A 19,292-nucleotide genomic window follows, 5' to 3' on the forward strand; every position below is an offset into this window, starting at 1 on the left:
ATGAGTTCTGGTGTGCAACACGGCATCCACATTTTTACCTCTTGCTATAAAAACCCGTCCATATGTCACCCCTGTTCCTCAGCCAAAGATGACGGAATAAGTGCTAATGACCTTGGGTGAGGGCTTGTCACTTAACCCCTGATCAGCACTGTGACTCCAAGAAGGAACAAGCAAGGAACCTCCCTGCCAGCAGACACCCAGCCCAAGGCATTGAGAGGAGCCGAATCGCCCACTCACCCCCAATCAGGGGGCTGAAGAGCTTGGAACCAGGCCTCTGGAACCATGAGGACGTGCCCCAGTCCCCCTCCCCCTCCCCTTCTCCACTCCCTGCTCCCATCCTCCCGCGTCTGCAGCTGCAGCCCTGCACTGGCTGCTGGGACAGCCCATGGTGTCCTTGGCAAGCATAACCTGCGTCTTTCAAGAGAGGCTCCCTCAGCCAGAAGACAGGGAATGCTCACCCCCACCCTGGCCCCTGCCTTCTGGTCCTGAGTCTTCTGGAGGCACCAAGGATTCTTCCCTCGCCTTTGCCCCACCAAGGGGAGCCTTGGCCCCCTTCCGCGAGACCCTCATGAGTCTGGTCAAGCTATCTGCCAAGGAAAGCAAATAATAGACCTCCCCCCTCCAGTAGTGGACGGCTCCCTACAACAAAGGCCCCGTCCCCATCCAGGGACGTGGAGGGAGGGAGAGGTGGAGCATTGCTCAGTAACGCCTGGTAACAGCACCATGGCCCCGGGAGGTGACCAGGTGGTGACCGGGAGGTGACCAGGGGCCTGGGAGATCAGTGGCCAGTGTGGTGTTGGGGCTAATTTACAGAACCAGCACAGAGGCTGGCCCTAGAGCCGCTATCCTATTTGTGTAAAAGGCACTTTCAGATAAATGCTTTGTTCTCTAAGGAAATTCAGTATTTCTTCCTCCCTCATAGTCCAAACACTGAATGGAAATCGCACAGGTCTGTCATCCTGAGGACAGTGGGTCCAATTTACTCTCCACTCTGGAGACTCTACTGTCAAAAAGGTACAAGTTCCGGCCTTTCCCTCATGTCTCTAGGCTCTGGGAAGCCAAGGGAGACAAACACACAGAGGGCCCTTAAGGGGACAAGCCCAAGGTCAGGAAGGATACCTGGGGCTCAGGGCTCTGTTACCACAGGACTCCCCTCCCACCTCATACCCCATCAGAGGCCACACTGCCAGACCTCAGCAAGCTCCCCACCTGCTGGGGCCTGAGGAAGCCTCAAAATGGAGCAGAAATGTCACATTAAAAGGGCTTAAAGTCACTCTGGCTGGTATGCTAAGTGGTTAGAGCATCAGCCCCGCACTGAGGGGTCATGGGCTCAATTCCCAAAGGCATATAACTGGGTTGCAAATTTGATCCCCAACCCCAGTCAGGGTGCATCCTGGAGGCAACCAATTGATGTGTCTCTCACATCAATGTTTCTCTCTCCCCTCCCTTCTATTCTCTCTAAAAATCAATGGAAAAATTATCCTCGGGTGAGGATTAATAGGAAAAAAAAGGGCTTAGGGTCAAGGGGAAAAAAGGGAGGCTTAGGATCCCAGCCAGTCCCTCCCCAGCAGGTAGGGTCACCCACCTCCTGGGATTCAGGACACAGGTGGGCAGAATGCAGGGTCCCCGCCCCCCTCCCATAGCAGGCGAGCCGAGGCCCTTCTAGTACTATTCTTAGAAGTGGGGAGGATACCACAGCCAAGACCACCCCCTAACCCCATTGGATTTTATCCGCCTGATTGATTCTTTGGAGTTCCCACACCTTCTCTATGGCACCAAGTTCATGGCGGGGGGGGGGGGGGGGAGGAAGAGGGGGGTAAGGGGGTGCACTAAGATGATGTAATAGATCTGGGATCCCAAGCTCAACTTCTGCTATATGTTGCCCACAGAAGGGGGTGGTGGCCTCATGACTGCAATCTGGCTTAGAGACCCTCCACTCCACACCCTTCCACACCTCTCCACCCCCTGCCCAGTTTGGGGAAGCTGATCTTGGTCCCATGGTCCAGGCCACTCCTATCAACTCTGCATTCTTCCCATGCAGAGCCCGAGGCAGGGTGCAGCCTGGTGTGGGTGAGGCCTGAATGGACTGTGCTTGGGGGGCGGGGGGGGTCCTACATGGCAATATGTGTCTCCAAGTGAAGACACATAAAGGCCCAGCCCATCTGTTCCCTGCTGGGTACAGGAGCCTTTGCTGTCCTGTCCTAAAGCCAGTCACAAGCTGTCAGGCCACTCCTGAAACCAGGGGCTCCATGACCATCAACTGCTCCATGCACATACTGCTCACAGGGTGCTCCTGTCTCCTCGAGACCCTGGGAGGTCTCAGGGTGGGTCCCTCTGGCTGCGTGCTCTGCCTAGGAGTGTACGGCACTGTGGCGGGACCAGCCCTCCTGGGTCTTGGCACTGTCCCTGCTGCCCCATCTCCCAAACGGTGAGAAAGGCCGTGCCCAACTACAGGTGGGGCCAGAGCACTGTGACATGGCCACGGCCAGGCAGGAGAAAGGAGCCTTGCTGTCCAGGCAAACTAGGATTGACACAGCTGCCTTCCTGCCTTCTGCCTGGGGGAGGGGTGGGCATGGGGGTGGAGGACAGAGAGAGGCTGCTGGTCCTTCCCAGGGCAGCAGCTCTTCCCAGATCACCCAGCAGCAGGTGCAGAGGGGGACACCTGCAGCTGGGAAGCAGCCTCCCAGGCCCTAGGGCCCCATCAGCCAGCCCGGGGTCCCTCCCACCCCCGGAGGCTTCCTCCTGGCCCTCCACCTCCCAGATGCTGTCAGAGCAACAGCAAATGGTCTCCCTTTGCAAACACAAAATTATTGCTCACACATGACATGATCCTTAGCACTTACAGCTTTTAGGGACATTAAGCTGGTATTAAAGGAAGTCTGGAAACCACTTTAAAACCTTCTACTCATTCCCCGATGTGTTTGCTGTCACCCTTGACTGCAAACACTTATTTGATGTGTTCAGAGTTGTCTTCCCACCAAGGGCTCAAGAGATGGCTCCCAGGAGGCTCTCTAGCAGTGGCAGCCACATCCGGTGCCCCCAGGGGACCACTTCCTTTCTAGAAAAAGACCCCCCACACACAACCTAACTCCTCCTCCTTGGGAACAGGGCTCTGTCACGGGACAGGGACAAGGTGGGTGGTGAACACTAGGGAGCACTGTCAGCCCTGAGCAGACACACCACCCCGGAAACGGCCCCATCCTTGCTGGGGTCCACATGCCGCTGGAAGCCATGAAAGCCACAGCCCTGGAGGGCTGCAATGAGGCCTGACCACATGACACCACAATGACACTGTGACCATCCCTGCAATGCAGACCCTGAAGCCCTTTGGGAAAAGGCCCAGGGGTCCTGGGGTGAGACTGTTGAGGGGAAGGGGAGTGAATGCAACGACTGGTGAGGAGAGCACGTGTCCTCCATGTCCCCCTCCACGTGGCTTGTGGTTTCACCCATAGCGCATGTTTTACTCTCAAGGGACACGAAACCTCCTGTTTAGGCAGCCAGCTGGGGAAGCAGCCCCCCATCATGAGGCCCTAGGTCCCGGGGCCCACCTCGGAGAGCTCATTATTAACCATCACAGCCCAAGCTCGACCACCCAACCGCCTCACAGAGCATGCGTGTTCATTCGCATTCTTACGTCCAGGAGCACACACAACGCCAGTGCCGTGCCTGAAGGACCATGGCACGTGACACCATGTGCCCCTCCCAGACCCCCACCCCCACTCAGGGAGCCCCCAGGAGTAACCCAAGGCTTCTCTCTCTTGGTTTTTGTGTGTTTATTCTCTATTATGGGCTGAATTATGTCCCCACACCCCAAATCCTATGTTGAAGTCCTACTCCCAGTGCCCCAGAATGTGGCCTTATTTAGAGTCACTGCAGATGTCATGAGCTCAGGTGAGGTCATCAGGGAGGCCCTAATCCAATGTGACTGGCGTCCTTGTGACAGGGACATTAGGGCAGAGATGCTGGCACAGGGGGAACGCCATGTGAATGCAAAGACGGCATCTACAAGCCAAGGAGAGAGGCCTCAGAAGGAACCAGGTCTGCCAACACCTTGAATCATGGGCTTCTGGCCTCCAGATCCATGAGACGAGAAACTGTTTTTGAAGGCCCCGTAGCCCATCTGGGTGCTTCGTTAGGCAGCCTAAGCCGACTCAACCCTCCCTCAACAACCCACTGTCCAGCTGGCGAGTTTTCCGAACTGTAAGTAAATGGGACATTGTGCACGTGCCCCCCGACATTTGAGGCTACCTCTGCGAGTCCCCTGGGCACAGACGGTGACCTTCACCCCTCCCACCTACAGTGGAGGGGGTGCTCACTCCTGCCCTGTGAACTGAGTCCCCAGACCTCCCTTGACTCTCCTCTTCTACCTCTCTCTCTCCATCTACATTTAGATCGAACCCCCACACCCTAATGGGATCCTGAAGGAGCTGAGAACCCCCAGGTAGTGGTTGGGGGAGTGGGGACTGGACCTTCACACGGGGGAGTTCTCCCAACACACATGGCTTCATTTATTTACCAATTCTTCCTTACTTTTCAAAAATGTCTCTAATTTTCTCCATAAAGGTCTTTTATTTGTTGTTAGCTTTGTTCCAAGGTGCTTACTCTTTGGTTGCTTTTACTGTAGGTAGCATCCCAACAATGCTGCCATCTGCCCATGGCTGGCCATGGGAATGAGACCTGACTTCTGTGTGGGGCTCATTCGGCTCCTCTACCGGATCAATGACCCGATGGCTCAGTCCCCACATCCCTTTCTACGTAGGGGATCACGCCTATGCCCAGATATTGCCAGCACATGCTTCCTCGCCAACTAGGCGCCTTCTTGCTCCATCCTGCCTTCTGGACCTCCTGGGTGTGTGACGCCCCACTAGACAAGCACGTGTTGGAACGTCTGGGAAGGCGCCAGCACACAATTCACCCAGAAATGCTCTGCTCTTCCCCTTGTGAGTGCCTGAGGGTCCCCCTCAGAGACACTCACCTGCCAGCCAGGGGACAGTCACTCCCTAACTGGGAACCCTAGCATCGGCCTGTGGGTACGTCCTGGTACGTCTCCAACTGTGACGTATGGATAGTCACCTTGGATGCCACATCCTGGTGAGCACATGATGCTGAAATAGGCAGGGCCGTGCTGAGCTCACACATCCCAAGACACAGACATCAAGAGGGGAACTGAGGACCCAAGCAGAACCCTCCGGTGACTATGGCCTGTGACCAGGGCCTGAGGCATGACCCCCAGGCAATCACCATCTGGGCCTCATTATTGCCAGGAGCCTGGAAGGGGCCAGAGAGTAGAGGCCCCTCCTCTACCCTGGGAGCAGCTGCTATGTGCAAACGTGGGAGTAGCTAAAGCTATAAATTAGAAAAATGAAACGAGCTATAAAAAAAGCAAAGGAAATGCTGTAAAACATGGGAGTGGGAACCTTTAAACACATACTAATGTTCCATGGCTAACATGGTCCTGTGCTGTGTGAAGGGTATGTTTCTGAGACACTCCACCACGGCCCCAGCACAGGCTCACCAACATCTGGCCACTTTCACGATGGGCAGACTCTGCTGTGGCTGAATGTTCCCCAAGATGCATTATGTTGAAACCCCCCAAGGTGATGGTCTCAAGAGATGGGGCCTATGGGATGTAATCGGGCCATGAGAGCAGGACCCTCATTAACTGGATCGGTGCCCTGACAGCAAAGGCCGCAGAGCTCGCTGCTCCTCCACGTGTGGCCACAGCGTGAAGGCAGCCATCTGCGACCTGGAAGAGGGCCTCACCAGGACCCGGCCACACAGCACCCCGATCTCAACTCCCTGCCTCTAGAAACACGAGGCTGCTGTTTTTAAGCTGCCTGGCCTGTGATGTTCTGTGAGAACAGCCCAAGTGGACTGAGACCGCCTCTTCAGTTTCTGGGAGAAGAGGGACTTTTCACAGCACCCCTAGAACGTATATGTCTTATGAAATGCCTCACCCAGCCAGGAAAGCACATGAAATGGGTTCTTAAAGAGCAGAAACCCTGTAGTCAGAGCGAAGATGGCTCTTTCCACCGGCCGGGGAATCAGGAAGGAGCCGGCGTGGGCACCAGGCCCAGCCTCCCCGCCCGGCTGTAACTGACCTTCTGTGCCCTCTGCCTCCCGGACCTGCGGTGGCAGCTGGGGATCCTCCTCCTCGTCCTCGGGATCTGCCTCCTGTGCAGCCTCCTCTTTCGCACTACCACCGGTCTCCTCGGGAGGAGCCGCCCCAGCCGCCCCCTCCCCGGGCAACTTGGGGTCTTCTGGCTTGGTCTTCTTGGGCTGACTGCGTTTCCGGTGAGACCTGGAGAGGGGGAGTCATCAGAAAGGAGGTGAAACAGCAGAGGGGAGAGCCCCAGGTCTGTGCTCGGCAGTACGGAGCCTCCACAACCAGAATCAGGGGACAGGGGACCTTCAGGAGGTGGCTCCAGGGGCCAGGGCAGGGGTGGTGGAGGGAGAGAGGCCTGGGAGGGGTGGGAAGGGCAATGGGATGGTGGGGCCATGTCAAAGCGGGTGCTGATGACAGCTAGAGATGGGATGACTGGATGAACCTGGGCTCCAGGAGCCCCCGTGTGGTGGGGGTGGGAGGGACAGGGAGCATGATCCCAATGGAAACAACAGCTGGTGGAAAATGCCTAGACAACAAACAAAACAAAAGGTGCACTTACGACAGGCCCGGCTTTTTGCTCTGCTCTTTCTTCCTCTCTAGATTTGGTTTCCTCTCCTCCTCAGTCTTTTTCCAGTGTCTGCTTTCTTTCAGACTAATTTGTCTAGAATGTAAATGTCAGGGAGTTTTTCTCTAGGACTGGTGTTAACTCCCCAAGACGCCTCATCTAAGGCCTCAACTTCGGCGCCTGCTTCCGTAGGGCTCCCCGTGCGCCTCTCCACACTCCGGAGCTCCACGCCCAGGGAACAACCTGCACCCATGGCCCTCTTCGCCCTGCCACCCGCCTCCAGGTCAGGGCCCGGGCCGGCGGGATGTCGGGTCCCCACATCCAGCTCGGCTCAGAGTGTAACAGTCCTGGGGATGGCGGGGGCGAACCTCGCCCACAGTGAGAATTCAAGCTGAGGCTTAGCTACGGCTTCTTAGTGAAAAGGAGAGAGAATTGGGTTAAAAAGGAAGAAAAGAAAGCAACAAAGGGGGTGGGCCTGCAGATTAGTGCCAGGCACCCCTGTAGGGGTTCTGGGAAACAGGGTCCTGGAGCCTTCCGGGAGGGGACAGAGCAGCTTTTAGACGGACAGGAGGCGTGTAGTACCCCAGGAGCTCAGGCAGAGGCAGGTGTGTAGAAAGGCCCAGCCTTGGGCAGGGCACTAACGGCCTCCAGAGAATGGGGGTGATGCCCTCCCACATGGCCGCTGGCTCCAGGCCTCATGACCAGCCCCCACTACCTTTTCATCTATCCCAGTCTGCAACCGGAGAATGTTGACGTTTCCAAGAGAGGCGCTGGCTGCAGCTTCCCTTGTCCATGAATTCTCCTGTGGCCCCAGTGAGGTCAGACTCAGATATGAAGACCCTTTGGGGGTCCCCATGGCAGCCACACCTCCAAGGACCAACATTCACCAAGCAAAAGCAGGGCTATCTGAGCAGGGAAGGGTAGGAGACCAGGGAGGCCCCGAGGGCTCCTGAAACCAGGACCCCTACCTCCCACCTGGGACCCGACAGCCTCCTTGCTGCCTCCCCAGCCCATCCCTGCTCTCCATGTGGCTTCTGGGGCGCCCCTCCTAACCGTCTTCTAACACTAACCTTGGCTGGTTGTTCTCATGGCTTGGCTGCCTAACTCAAGGGCCCTAGTCTCTGCTGCTCCATCTCCCGAGCACAGTGGGCACGTGACAAGCCCCACTTGATGTTTGCAGCATGAATCACCCCATGACCAAAGGTGAAAAGCAGGGAGCATTCGGTGGGGATTGAGCAACATGGGCAGAGGCATGGCATCACACACAGCATGGCGTGCAAGGGTCACTGTGAAGGGGATAGGGCAGGGGCGGAAGGGGACACAGGAGCCAGAGATGCTCTCCACCACAGCAGAGCCACCAGCGAATCCACACCGGGTCAGTTTGGGAAATGCCAGGTATGGCCCCACAGTGAAACGGGTGGCGAGCCCCAAGACCTGGCGGTAGATGTAGCTGGCTTTCGTCACCAGCTGTCACCTGAGGAGGGGCTTCTCTCCATGTCTAGAAATGATGCGGGGCCACAGGGCTACCAGGCTGAGTGCCCAAAGCGAACCCCCACGCTGGCCCCAGACACCCAGTAGAGGGGTGTCCTCCTACTGCCAACTCACCTGGCCTCGGCTTCCCGTAGCTGCCCAGCCCCTCGGGCCCCTCTCTCACCCCACCCCAGGATTGGCACTTCTGGCCCTGCCCCCCCTAATCCCAGGGCTGACCAGGAGTGTCCCCACTGGGGCCCTATCTGTCCAGAGAGCCAGGTCTCCCTCGTCCCCCTACACTCCATCAGCCTCAGAGCTCTGGGGCCCCCCAGCTCCACTGGTCACCCCCCCAATACAGAGACCCCCAGAATGGGGGGAACTAGGTGGACAGACTTAAGCAGAGGGCTACGCCCTACTGCAGAGAGAAGGCAAGATGAATATTAGCACGCAAAGAAATACACATTTTGTGAGTACATAGCTGGGAGACTAACACAGGAAGAACCTGTGGCCAATTTGCCACAGGGGCGGGAGGGGGGTGGAGGGGGAGAGACATCCACCAGGCACATCCTAATCATATTCCAACCATAACAGCATCCCCCGGGCTGCTCCCCAGACACGAGACCCTCCTCTCTTCTAGCTGTTTCTTCTCTTAGTTACTTCCATGCGTCTCCCCCACGCTGCTTCCTTTTTATGTTTTAATTTTTTTGGTTTGGCTTCCTTTGCATAGTTACCAAGAGGCTCTTAGTTACCACTCAGGGTGTGGCTATGCTTCTGCGTCCACATCCACCAGCTTCTCTGCCTGAATCTGCCACCATCTTCGGTTGTGGTGAAATTCCACATTTGACATTTTACTGACTGTAAATATTGTTCATCCATGCTGCTTGCACTGCAGGCTTTGTTCGCTCTTCCTAGAGTAACTGTTCCTCTCTTAGATGCTTGGCCTCCCTGGTTATCTCCAAGCTCTGGTGTGGTCTCCTACTCAGGGCACCACACACACCTCCCTGGCATCCTTACGTTGAAACTGGTTTGGATTCTCCTGGGTTGGATTTGGTTTCCCTGGTTCTGTGTCGTTCCTGGCTGATGCCATTGCTTAGCCAGAGCACACCCTTTAGCTTTCTCAGAAAGGAGGGAAAACCTGGGATTCTGCATGTCTAAAAAGATCCTATTTCTCTCACACATATTTAGTTGGTAATTTCACTAGGTACATACTTCTAAGGCCTCGTCCTTTTTGTCTATTAGCTTGTAGCATTATGATCGCCAAGTCCAATGCCATTTGGGTCCCTTGTTCTTTATGTTGACATGTTTATTCACTCCCGAAGCTGCAAACCTTCTGTTTAACCGAAGAGCTGTGATATTCCGAGGTGCGTATAATCCTCATCCCGTGCCAGGCTCTGTAATCTGAAAACGTCTTTGGTTCTTGCCAATCATTCTTTTCTCTTTTCCTAAAACCCCTAGTAGAGGCTGGAGTTCCTCGACTGAGCCTCTGATCTTTCTGTCCTGCCCTCGAGGAGTTTTCCCAAGGTATCTTCCAACCCTCTCTTGTGTTTTCTTTGCTCTCCTTTTATTTTAAAAGTATTTTTATTGATTTCAGAGAGGGAGAGGGAGAGAGAAACATTAATAATGAGGGAATCACTGATCAGCTGCCTCCTGCACACCCCCTACTGGGGATTGAGCCCACAACCCGGGCATGTGCCCTGACCGAATGGAACCATGACCTCCTGATTCATAGGTCAACACTCAACCACTGAGCCACACCAGCTGGGCTTCTTTGCTCTCATTTTAAATGTCCAAGAGCCATCTCTTTCCTACATGTTTCTTTTTATAGCAACAGGTGCTTCTATCATAAATGCACAGAAGAAGGTGAGCTTTCTTGCTCCTTGCCTCATCTCTTTCTGGGGAGTTCTGCTTTTCTCTTTTGTTTGAGACACTCTGTCTTCCACTGAGCTTCCTCAGAGGTTTAGGGACCCCTGGCTGAGTTGTGTGAGGGCCTAAAAGGTTGTTGGTGGCTATGCATGGGTGAGCAGGGCTTGCTGAAGGGGATGGAGAGGGCAGGAGTCCAGTCATTTCAAGGGGGACCCCCAACATCGGAACCTATAGCTTTGCTCTGCTGGGCTATTCTGTGACCCAGACAGGACCCTTACAGTCTCTGGCCTTGGGGTTAGAGGCACGTGGGGCTGGCAGCCAGGCTCCCACAACCTCACCTTCAGGAAGGCCCCTCCCCCTCTGGCCCAGAACCACCCAGGCTTGACCTCACCAGGCAGCAGGGCCACCGTCCTCTGGTGGGAGTTAGGGTGGAGTGAGGGGTGCCCCCAGCCCAGCAGTTCCTTACACACTGGCCTGCAGCCCACCTTGGTGCTGTCCCAGGAGGTGCCCACATCTGGAATCCTATGCCTTTCCGAAGTTCCTCAGTACAAACTAGCTGCACCCTGTCTGTGAGCCCTTGAGCTGAGCCTCCTCTGTGCTGCAGTCAGGTACCCGTTGGCCATCCTTTCCTCCTTTTCCAAGTCTGCTGCGGCTGCTCAGTTGGCCCCCTTGCCCATTTGTCACTCCTTTACAGTCATTTTAGTAGCATTTCAGGGGAGGATGGAGATAAATGAGCACTTTGTCAGGCTTAACTGGACGTTACTTAGTTAAGTTTATACAAACCAAATATTGGAACTGAGTTCAAATACCTGTACTAATATTTCCAAGATGGAAGTGGGTGTCCTTGGAACCTAAATGGCAGGAGAGGCAGAGCGGGGGCTCCCCATGGGCCCCACCTTATGCAGTGGGCTCAGAGTGGCTCTGGGCTTGGGAACCGAGGGGCCCCAAGCACACAATCCCTCTGTTCCCTAAGGCAGGACTGTCAACCCTCACAGGACCAGCTTTTACCCAGAGGGAGTTTGGAGCATCCAAGGCTGTTGGTGCCAGCGCAGCCCCTGGGTCAGGGTGCAAGAGGCTGTGAGCTCTGTACCCCAGGACCCTTCTCCCCTTCACCCGGACCCAGGACATGTGGCGTCTAGAGGCTTTTTGCCTCTGAGAAATTGCTGAGGGTGTTCTCGGGAACAACAATTTAGGAAACATTCAGTAAGTCACCAGGGCAACCCTGGCAAGAGTAGGGTCAGAGGCTCAATGGTGTCCAGTGTCTAGTCAGGAGGCATCAAAGGGGGTGTTGGAGCTGCTCCTGGCTCATTTCCACGGTGATCCGAGAGGTGGTGAGAGGTGGTGCGGGTGGGCAAGCAGGGCCAGGGGGCTCTTGGCCACGCTCAGCTGGTGGCTTCCCCCATGGATGGCATGGGTAGCTGGAGGTCACAGCCAGTGGAGCTAGCAGGGGCTGGAATGGACGGGAACCCTGGGTCCTGGTGAGGAAGCACATCTCCTCTCTGCATTAGCATGGTGGTGGCAGCTCAGATGTTCCACAAGCATGTGTGCAGCAAGCTGAATGCACACCTGCTGCAACATGTGGTCAATGGGCTGCGTTTCTTGATGTTCTCATTGGAAGTAACAAGGAGGCGGGAGGAAAAGACAGTCTGCACATGGAGAAGGGCTGCGGGTAGGAATGGGAGGAGGGGAGGCTGGCAGAGACCGGGCCTGGGAGAGGCGCCAGACTCTATGATGGCCTGTGCCAGCAAAGCAGGATCCCACCTGGTGGTGAGGGCTGAAGAAGTCCCAGCTTTGTGCCCTGTTTGTCATGGGGGAGGGTCAGTGCATTCAGCAAGATTTAGGCATGGAAGATCAACCTGAGGGAGGGTGACGAGATCATTCTCTCCTGGAGAGGCCAACACTTGGCCTCTGCTCTAAGATGACATGTGGGGCTCAGTGTGGGGGGCTGTCAGGAAGGCTGGACCCTCCGTGTAGGGGTGAGGGTGGGGGGGAACTGGCTAGGTCGGTCTGAGCAGGGACCAGGGAGAAGTTGCAGGGCCAAAGGACAAGGCGAAGCTGCAGGGGGACATGAGGAGTGGGGATGGACAGCAGATGAACATGGAGCCCACTTCAATGCCACCACCTCTGCCTAGGGCAGGGTTTCCAACCAGGGACACTGGATGCTGCCTAGGACATCTGTGGCCATTAGAACTGGGACTGGGGAGCTCCTGGCATTGACTAGGAGGGGGCGCGGATGCTGCTCAACACCCTACAGTGCCCAAAGGGGCCCCCACAGAGAATGAGCCTAAGTGTCCACAGTGCAGGGGTGCAGGGGACAGTTCAGGGGAGGAGACACACAACCCTGGTCTAGGAGCCACATTTGCCCTACCCCTATCTAGCCCAAGCTGCCCTTCCCTCAAAACAAACTCTCTGAGGTTCAGGAGAGCAACCCCTCAGTGGAGATGAGGGGCAGGGGCAGGACGACCATGTGTTGTGGGCACTGGGCCAGGAGAGAAAGGTACAGGCAATTGTGAGAGTCACTGACTCTCAGGTTGAGGGTAGCAGTCTTGGGATTTGAAATGTCAGTCCCCCAATCAACCTTTACAGAGAAAGCTCCTCTATGATTTAAAAAAAAAGGGGGGGGGGGGAATCTGTCTTATTTTACATACTGAAAGCTTTAAAGAAAATTATATCCTTGGGGACACGACTTAATTTGTTATTCAATCCCTCTGTCGGAATATTACAGCTCCCCAGGTCGGAAGCAGAGGAGGCTGAGACGAGAGAGGAACGCTCCAGAAAGGAACAGAGCGTGACAAGCGGGCCAAGCGCCCTCTACTGAGGGCTGGCTGGGCTCAGGGAGTGAGGGGGGCAGCTGGCTGTGGGGAAGCTTCCTCTGCACACAGCAGGCTCCGGCTAAGGGAAGCATAGCTGGCGGGGCCCAGTCCTCTAATCCCATCCATTTCTGGATGTGCGCTTAATTATTGGCAGTCTGCTCTGTTGACCAATTAGACTGAGCCACAATCCATTAGCCGTTATGCAAATGCTGCATTGGGCTCTGTTCAGCAAGCTCACCCTGCTGGGAGGGATCAGGCGCTGCACAGATGGGCCTCACCGAGAGAAGTTGCTTTTCGTGAGAACACACAGGAGAGCGGGAATCAAAAGGACAGACAACAAAAGAAATCAGTAAAGAGAGACTCACCTTCAGGTGGGCTGTCAGGAACAGATGTGAAAGCATTCTGGGCTGATGGAACGTTCTCAAAGGCAGAGGCCAAGGGGTGGGAAAACACGTGGGTGAAGCCAAGACTGCCCAAAGACTCTGGATTCACAGACAAACGCGCTGAAAACTAGAACAGCCCCGTCGGGGAAGAAGGTTCTGGAGAGTGCAGAGTTTAAAGGGTGCTTCTGCAGAGTGTGGGAGTGCCGCCAACCGGCACAGCCAAAGGGAGGAACTGTCCGAGTGCCCCCACCTCCTCAATGCCTGTCCCTGGGGCCAAGTGTCCGTCATCAGTGGGGACAAGAGAAGCCAGAAGTGACCAAGAGGCTACAATTGGAAAACCTCACCCGAGGCCCAAATCTACCCGCTGCCTGTTCTGGTGTGACCCCCCAGCTAAGAAAGTTGTTTCCATCTTTAACTGGTAAAAAGTTAAAAGAATAATAATAATCTGTGACATGTGAAAGTGATATAAAATTCCAACTTCAGTCCACAAATAGTTTCATTGGGGCACACCACATTCATTGTTTATGCAAAGCCTACTGTCTGTGGTGGCTTTCGCAGTGAGGACTTGCTGAACATTCCTTGGGCACCAAAACTGAGTGCGTTGGAACTCTGTCTGAGCAGCTCAGAGCCCTGAAAGCCTTGACGTTTCCCAGAGAAGAGAGGAAAATGGGACCGCCGCTTCCGGGGCTACAAGGTGATACCCAGACACAGTGCTCACTGCTATCTCCCTCCTGGCAGGAAGTCGATTTCTTCCTCTTTCCGGACCTGCCATCCATGCCCCCATGACTATGGTGCTGATGGCAAGAGGGTGCAGCCACTTCACCCTCTCCTCCCCCAATGGTTGCCAGGCCCGAGGCTGGGCAGCCACCACGCTGTCATAAAAGGCATGGGTCAGGAGGGGGCTCCCTGAGATGGAATGAGGGTGGCAAAGGATGCCCCTGGGAGGACGGGTCTCTCAGTGACTCCAAGATTGTGAATCTGAGCAGCACATTATCGGAAAAGCCAAAGCGAGCAGTCAACACATGAAATGGCAGGGATACGGACCAAGTACTGGACCCCTGTGCCCCACGGCTCCAGCATGGTACCTGCCATCGTTCGGAGTCAAGAAGGAGCCCAACAGCCCCAACACAGAGACCTAGGGCTTCTCACCTAAGGTCACAAGCAGACGAGGAAGAGAGACAGCGTGTGCTGTCCCAGAGAGGACCCGGATGGCTGGAGGGTCAAAGGGTCAGCCTCCCAGGAGCTGGTGGACAAGGAGCAGGAGGGAAACTGAGTCTAACAACAACACAGACACCGCCTGCTACGAGGCCTGCAAACTCGAAGAGGTCAGGGCCTGAGAAACACTCTGACTGAGAAGCAGCAAGATACAGAAGAAGAGGAGGAGGCGAGGAAAGAAAAAGAGGGAGAGAGGGAGGGGACAGCCTGAGGCCACCTACCAGCAGGGTCTGGCTAGGTTGGGGGTCACTTACGGTCGCCAGCAGTGCCAGGCACAGGGCAGTTCCTTGGCAACTCACCTTCGGAGGAGCTTTGCCTTGAGTGAGGCCCGGGAGGTGCTCCAGGTGCTGAGCTCAGGGCTGCTCAGGGCCGTGGGCCTGGTGTGGTCGAGCACCGTGAAGTCCTTGCCTTGCTTCCACAGCTCATAGCGCTCTGGCTGCAGGATACGCACAAAGACGTCCATGGAGATCTTGACCATGTCCTTCCGGCACGTGCACTGCGGGAGGCAGGAGAGACCCTGAGCCCGAGGGCGAGCCACCCCACACTAGACCTTCTATCATGAGACAGGAAGTGGTATCTGCCTGTCCCAGGTGAAGGTGAGACCACCGAATGTCCTTTTCCAAGCTGTACCCTCCCACCCCCCCAAATAGGAGCCTCTGGTCCAACACCTGGCACATGGTGCCAAGGAACAAATGCCAGGTGTCCTGGAGCAGTCACTGCCCTGAACAGGAGGGTCCCTGTGTCCACAGCAAAGGGGCAAACACCTGTGATGAGGACAGGCTCAAACACGGTCCTTATGCTCTGAACACCACGCCCTGCAACAAACCACATGTTCTCAGAGCCTCTCCCTCCAGGTTATAGTGTGGTGGTGGCCCCAGGGCTGGGCATGTGCAGGAGGCACCACACCACAGGTATCCTGGGGACATTTAACACCTGGGGGTGTTAGAGGCCAGAGAAGCCAGCCAAGAATCCCAGAATCTGGACTCCAACAGGGAGCCCTGTCAGTGAGAGGAACCCAGGTGGTCCTGGCCTCCCGCTTACCTGGGCATGAGGCCAAGATCAGATGGGAACCATCCTACTGTGAGAGGGAGGAAGAAACAGAGGGGACTTCTGATCTAGGGCAGGGCTGGCAACCTCCATAAAGGGCCAAGCAATCATCTTTTCTGCTTTGTGTGCCACATGGTCTCTGTTATAATCTCTCAACTCTGCCCTGAAGCTGGGAACCATCAGAGATACTATAGGAATGGCATGGCTGCGTTTATAAAACTTTATTTACAAAAAGAGACAGGGGCCAGATTTGGCACAGGCTACAGTTTGCTGGCTTCTGGTCTAGGCTCCCAAGGATACAGCAGCCCCTGGAATGGGTGACAGACTCTGGAAGAGGGGTCTCCACAGGGATGGCTGAAGCTGTGTGGAAGTTCGGGAAAAGGGTGCAGAGGATGAGGGGATTTCAGGGGTGACCCTGACCCTGAGATGCCGCACTTGCCTTTCTCTAAAGTAGGCACAGTCCTTGCCTTCTTCTGGGGACACGCCTGTCCTGAGAACTGGTGACAGGAGGCCTCGGGGCAGCTGCCCCTCAGGGACACCTACTGCAGCCCCCACAAGCTGGGACCTCTCCCGGCCACTCTATAAACAGGCTCAGGAGAAGCCTATTTCCAACCATGGCTAAAAACTCATCTCCATTTTAAATGCACATCTCTCCCTCCTTTTACAACCTTCTCGCTGTCACTGCCACTTTCTCAATGGAAAAGAAGGAAACAGAAAGGAAAACACTTAATTAAATGAGGCAATTATGTACCCTGCCCTGTCAAGTCCTTCTAACTCCCCTCAATTTTCTCTGGAAACAGTGAAGTATTTATGACCCCAAATCTGAGGCTGCAAAAAATGTCCCAGGGCATTTCCTGCAGCCCCAGCGCCCCCTCCCCGCCCTCCCCACTCCCAGCCTGGATGTGGGAGCTTGGACTCGGAGCAGCACTGACACAATGCAGACAGGGAGGGAATATTTATGGCCAAGAGATTCCCAGTAAACTCAATTCATTTAATGAAAATCTGCGGAACACAGAAAGGCTGGTGGTATAATTTGGCTGTGGATGGCAAGACCACAGATGGTGCCCGCGTTTCAGAATCCTGGCCGGGCCATGGCCTCCCCTGCATCACCATCAACAGCAGCTTAAGGGATTTATATCGAGCGGCTCTGCAATTGCTTTTCCTTTAAGTAATTGAAAAAAGCACCTGCGTGCACCCACAGAGGGGGACACATAGACGCAAGCCAGGGAGCCAACTGCTCCGATGGCCTGGAGCCTGGCTTGGCTTCCCTGCTCAACCAGGACGAAGCCACTGGGGACAGCCTCTCTCGAGGCTCTGTGCAGGTTCTGGGTGGGGTGGGTTGTCACGGATTAGGGACAGACACTTGGGGAGCATGGGCACCTGTGAGGAAGCAGCAGGAAGAAGGCAGGGTCCTGTGGATCCCATGGGAAGGAAGTGATAGCCCACTGGATTCAGGACTCAGTGAGAGTTGCCTCTGTGGACTGAGCAGCTGAGCTCAGGGTATAGGCACTGCAGACCCTTTACTGTTTCAGCCTGACAGGTTGGGTAAGGAAGTTGCTAAGGTAACATCTTAATAGGAACTTTTAGGGGCTGAACATGTCAGACCCCACAACAGCACCCCCACCTGGCCACCTTCTGTTTGGGGGTCACGTGCATAGTGGAACATTACTTGCAGCTGTTTCACTTTGGGCCCAGGAGCAGCACAGAGCGCCTCCACCCTGCAGGGCCCATCCTGGAAAGGGGCTGGGAGCAGGCAGGAGGCAGAGGCTGGTGGCCAAGTCCTTAGGGCAGCCTCAGAGCAGCGCCCAGGGAAGGAACTGAGTTTGAGAGTAAATCACACTATTGTTTTCCCCATCGATTGCCCCCTCCAGCCCATAGGGCTCCCAAACCTTCTGGAAAACTGGTGTTTTCATAGGGTCTGCGGGGCTGACTAAAGCTGACAGCTCTGCTGCTCTCATTCCAGCTCCTCCACTTGGCGGTCCCCTGTCAGCACCACAACAGAGACAGGCTCCTCCAAGGGTTTGGCCATGTCATTAGTTTCTGACAGAGAAATCGAGCACCAGTGGAGGAGGAGGTCTGAGGGGTCCCCTGCATGCCCCAGGGCCTTCTGTACCATCACGGAGGCATAAAGCACTCAGACACCAGAACCATGAGAGGCAGGGGCTCCCGCTCTGAGAGCCACTAAGTAATGAGGACTCTGAGCGGCCAGTCCTGCTCAAATCAGCCAGGGCCCAGAGGCTGGTGGCTCCATTAGTGCTGAGTGGGGCATCTGGGGACAGATAAAGGAGTCAAGGTAAGAGACAGGGACATGAGGGGTGGGGTAGGGGATGCAGAGTTCATGGCCTGGGTCCCACTGATAGTCTGCTCTGAGACAAGCTGCTTTTTCACTGGGTCTCCTCCCAGGCCTGCCGCCTGTCCAGAGGGTGGGCCTGTCCACAAAAGGCTTAGACCCCCACCTGCTCACCCAATCCCAAGATCCTGGGCCCAGCACCTGTGCCCCCCCCCGCCCCCCCCCCCCCCCCCCCCGTTCACCAGTGATGCCATCAGAGTAAAGAGGCACAATTGGGTTGGGGCTGGATGGGCACCCCTCTCGGCACCCCCAACACTCATGAGCAGAAACTGGCTCTCAGATGGTGCCTAACATCAAGAGAGACCTGACAGCCTGCAAAGTGGTCCTCAAAGAGCCCTTGACAGCGCCACCGTTCCAGGAGCTAGCTGCCTGCAACGGTTTAATTAATCAGCAGAGTGAGTTCAATGATGCTCCCTGAACACAGGAGGAACAAGTGCTGTTTCAAGTGACAGCAGAGAAGGCACAGCTCCACCCCCAGAGGAAAAGAGGGCCGGATGGCTTGGCCACCATTGCCCCATGCAGCCCCAGCAAGGCCAGGCTGCTGGAGACAGCAGACACCAGCTGCCAACCAGACAGAGGCGGAGGTGCAGCTCTGACAAGCCCTGAACAAAATGAGGACCACAGCTCCTTTCAGCAACTCGTCCCTCACCTCCCCCTCCTAGGGATCTCGCCTGAAGAAGTGAAAAATCCAGACAAAGCGCTCTCTGTTTCATTACTCTCTCTCTCTCTCTCTCTCTCTCTCTCTCTCTCTCTCTCTCTCTCTCTCTCTCTCTCTCACACACACACACACACACACACACACACACGAAAAACCATGCTGTTCAACAATCATGGACAGATTGGATAAAAGATAAATCCGCCCAATGGCACCATTTAAATAACAGAAACGTTCTTAGGATGGATCTGTTATCTGAGGAAATACAAAATACATAGTCAAGAATACAGTAAAGCCCCAATTAAGAGCACAAATCTTTAGAAAAAGCCAAGGACATTCATCAAATGCCAACCATGGTTCTTTTGTTTGTGGAGTCAAAAAAATCTGTGCTATTTATCTTTCTAAATCTCTTTATTGAGCAGGTAAATGACTTAAGTCAGAGTGCGCAAATTCTGGATCGTGGGCAAATCTGGCCTGCCACCTGTTTTTGTAAATAGTTTTTTTGGCACATTGCCCTACTACAGTCGCGTTGGTGCTGCTATGGCAGAGCTGAGCAATTACTCAAGGACCGCATAGCCTGCAATCCCCAAATATTCACTAAATATTTGTGGAAAGTTTGTCCAGCCTTGATTTAAGTCATAAAATGATTTTTAAAGAGTAACTTGAGGACCTTGGTGGTGAGCTTCCCACATGCCAACTTCAGTGAACGGTGAGAGCGACCACAGATGTGTCCTATGGGCTGAACTGTGCCCCCCAATTCCTATGTTGAAGCCCTGAACCCCAATGTGACACTATCTGGAGACAGGGCCATCAGGAGGTAAATAA

The 19,292-nt window shown here is 55.1% G+C and overlaps 1 protein-coding gene across 12 annotated transcripts in view; it reads right to left on the reverse strand.

The window, feature by feature from the left end:
- KDM4B (lysine demethylase 4B) overlaps positions 1 to 19,292 on the reverse strand; it is a 134,559-nt gene that overhangs the window by 17,383 nt on the left and 97,884 nt on the right. For 6 of the 12 annotated variants that reach the window (XR_009452988.1, XM_059697079.1, XM_059697076.1 and 3 more), the window contains 3 exons: positions 14,715 to 14,911; positions 6,666 to 6,767; positions 6,102 to 6,301 (listed from right to left, as the gene is read on the reverse strand). Coding sequence is in view for 11 of the 12 variants with exons in the window: in XM_059697079.1 (XP_059553062.1) it covers positions 6,102 to 6,301; positions 6,666 to 6,767; positions 14,715 to 14,911 (499 nt within the window). In the remaining variant the exon portion in view is untranslated. Of the gene's footprint in view, positions 1 to 6,101; positions 6,302 to 6,502; positions 6,633 to 6,665; positions 6,768 to 6,788; positions 7,083 to 9,700; positions 11,480 to 14,714; positions 14,912 to 19,292 lie in introns of those variants that run through there. The other 6 variants (XM_059697085.1, XM_059697078.1, XM_059697082.1 and 3 more) reach the window with 5 other exon arrangements.

Source organism: Myotis daubentonii, chromosome 5 (genome assembly GCF_963259705.1).
Source record: "Myotis daubentonii chromosome 5, mMyoDau2.1, whole genome shotgun sequence".
NCBI lineage: Eukaryota > Metazoa > Chordata > Mammalia > Chiroptera > Vespertilionidae > Myotis > Myotis daubentonii.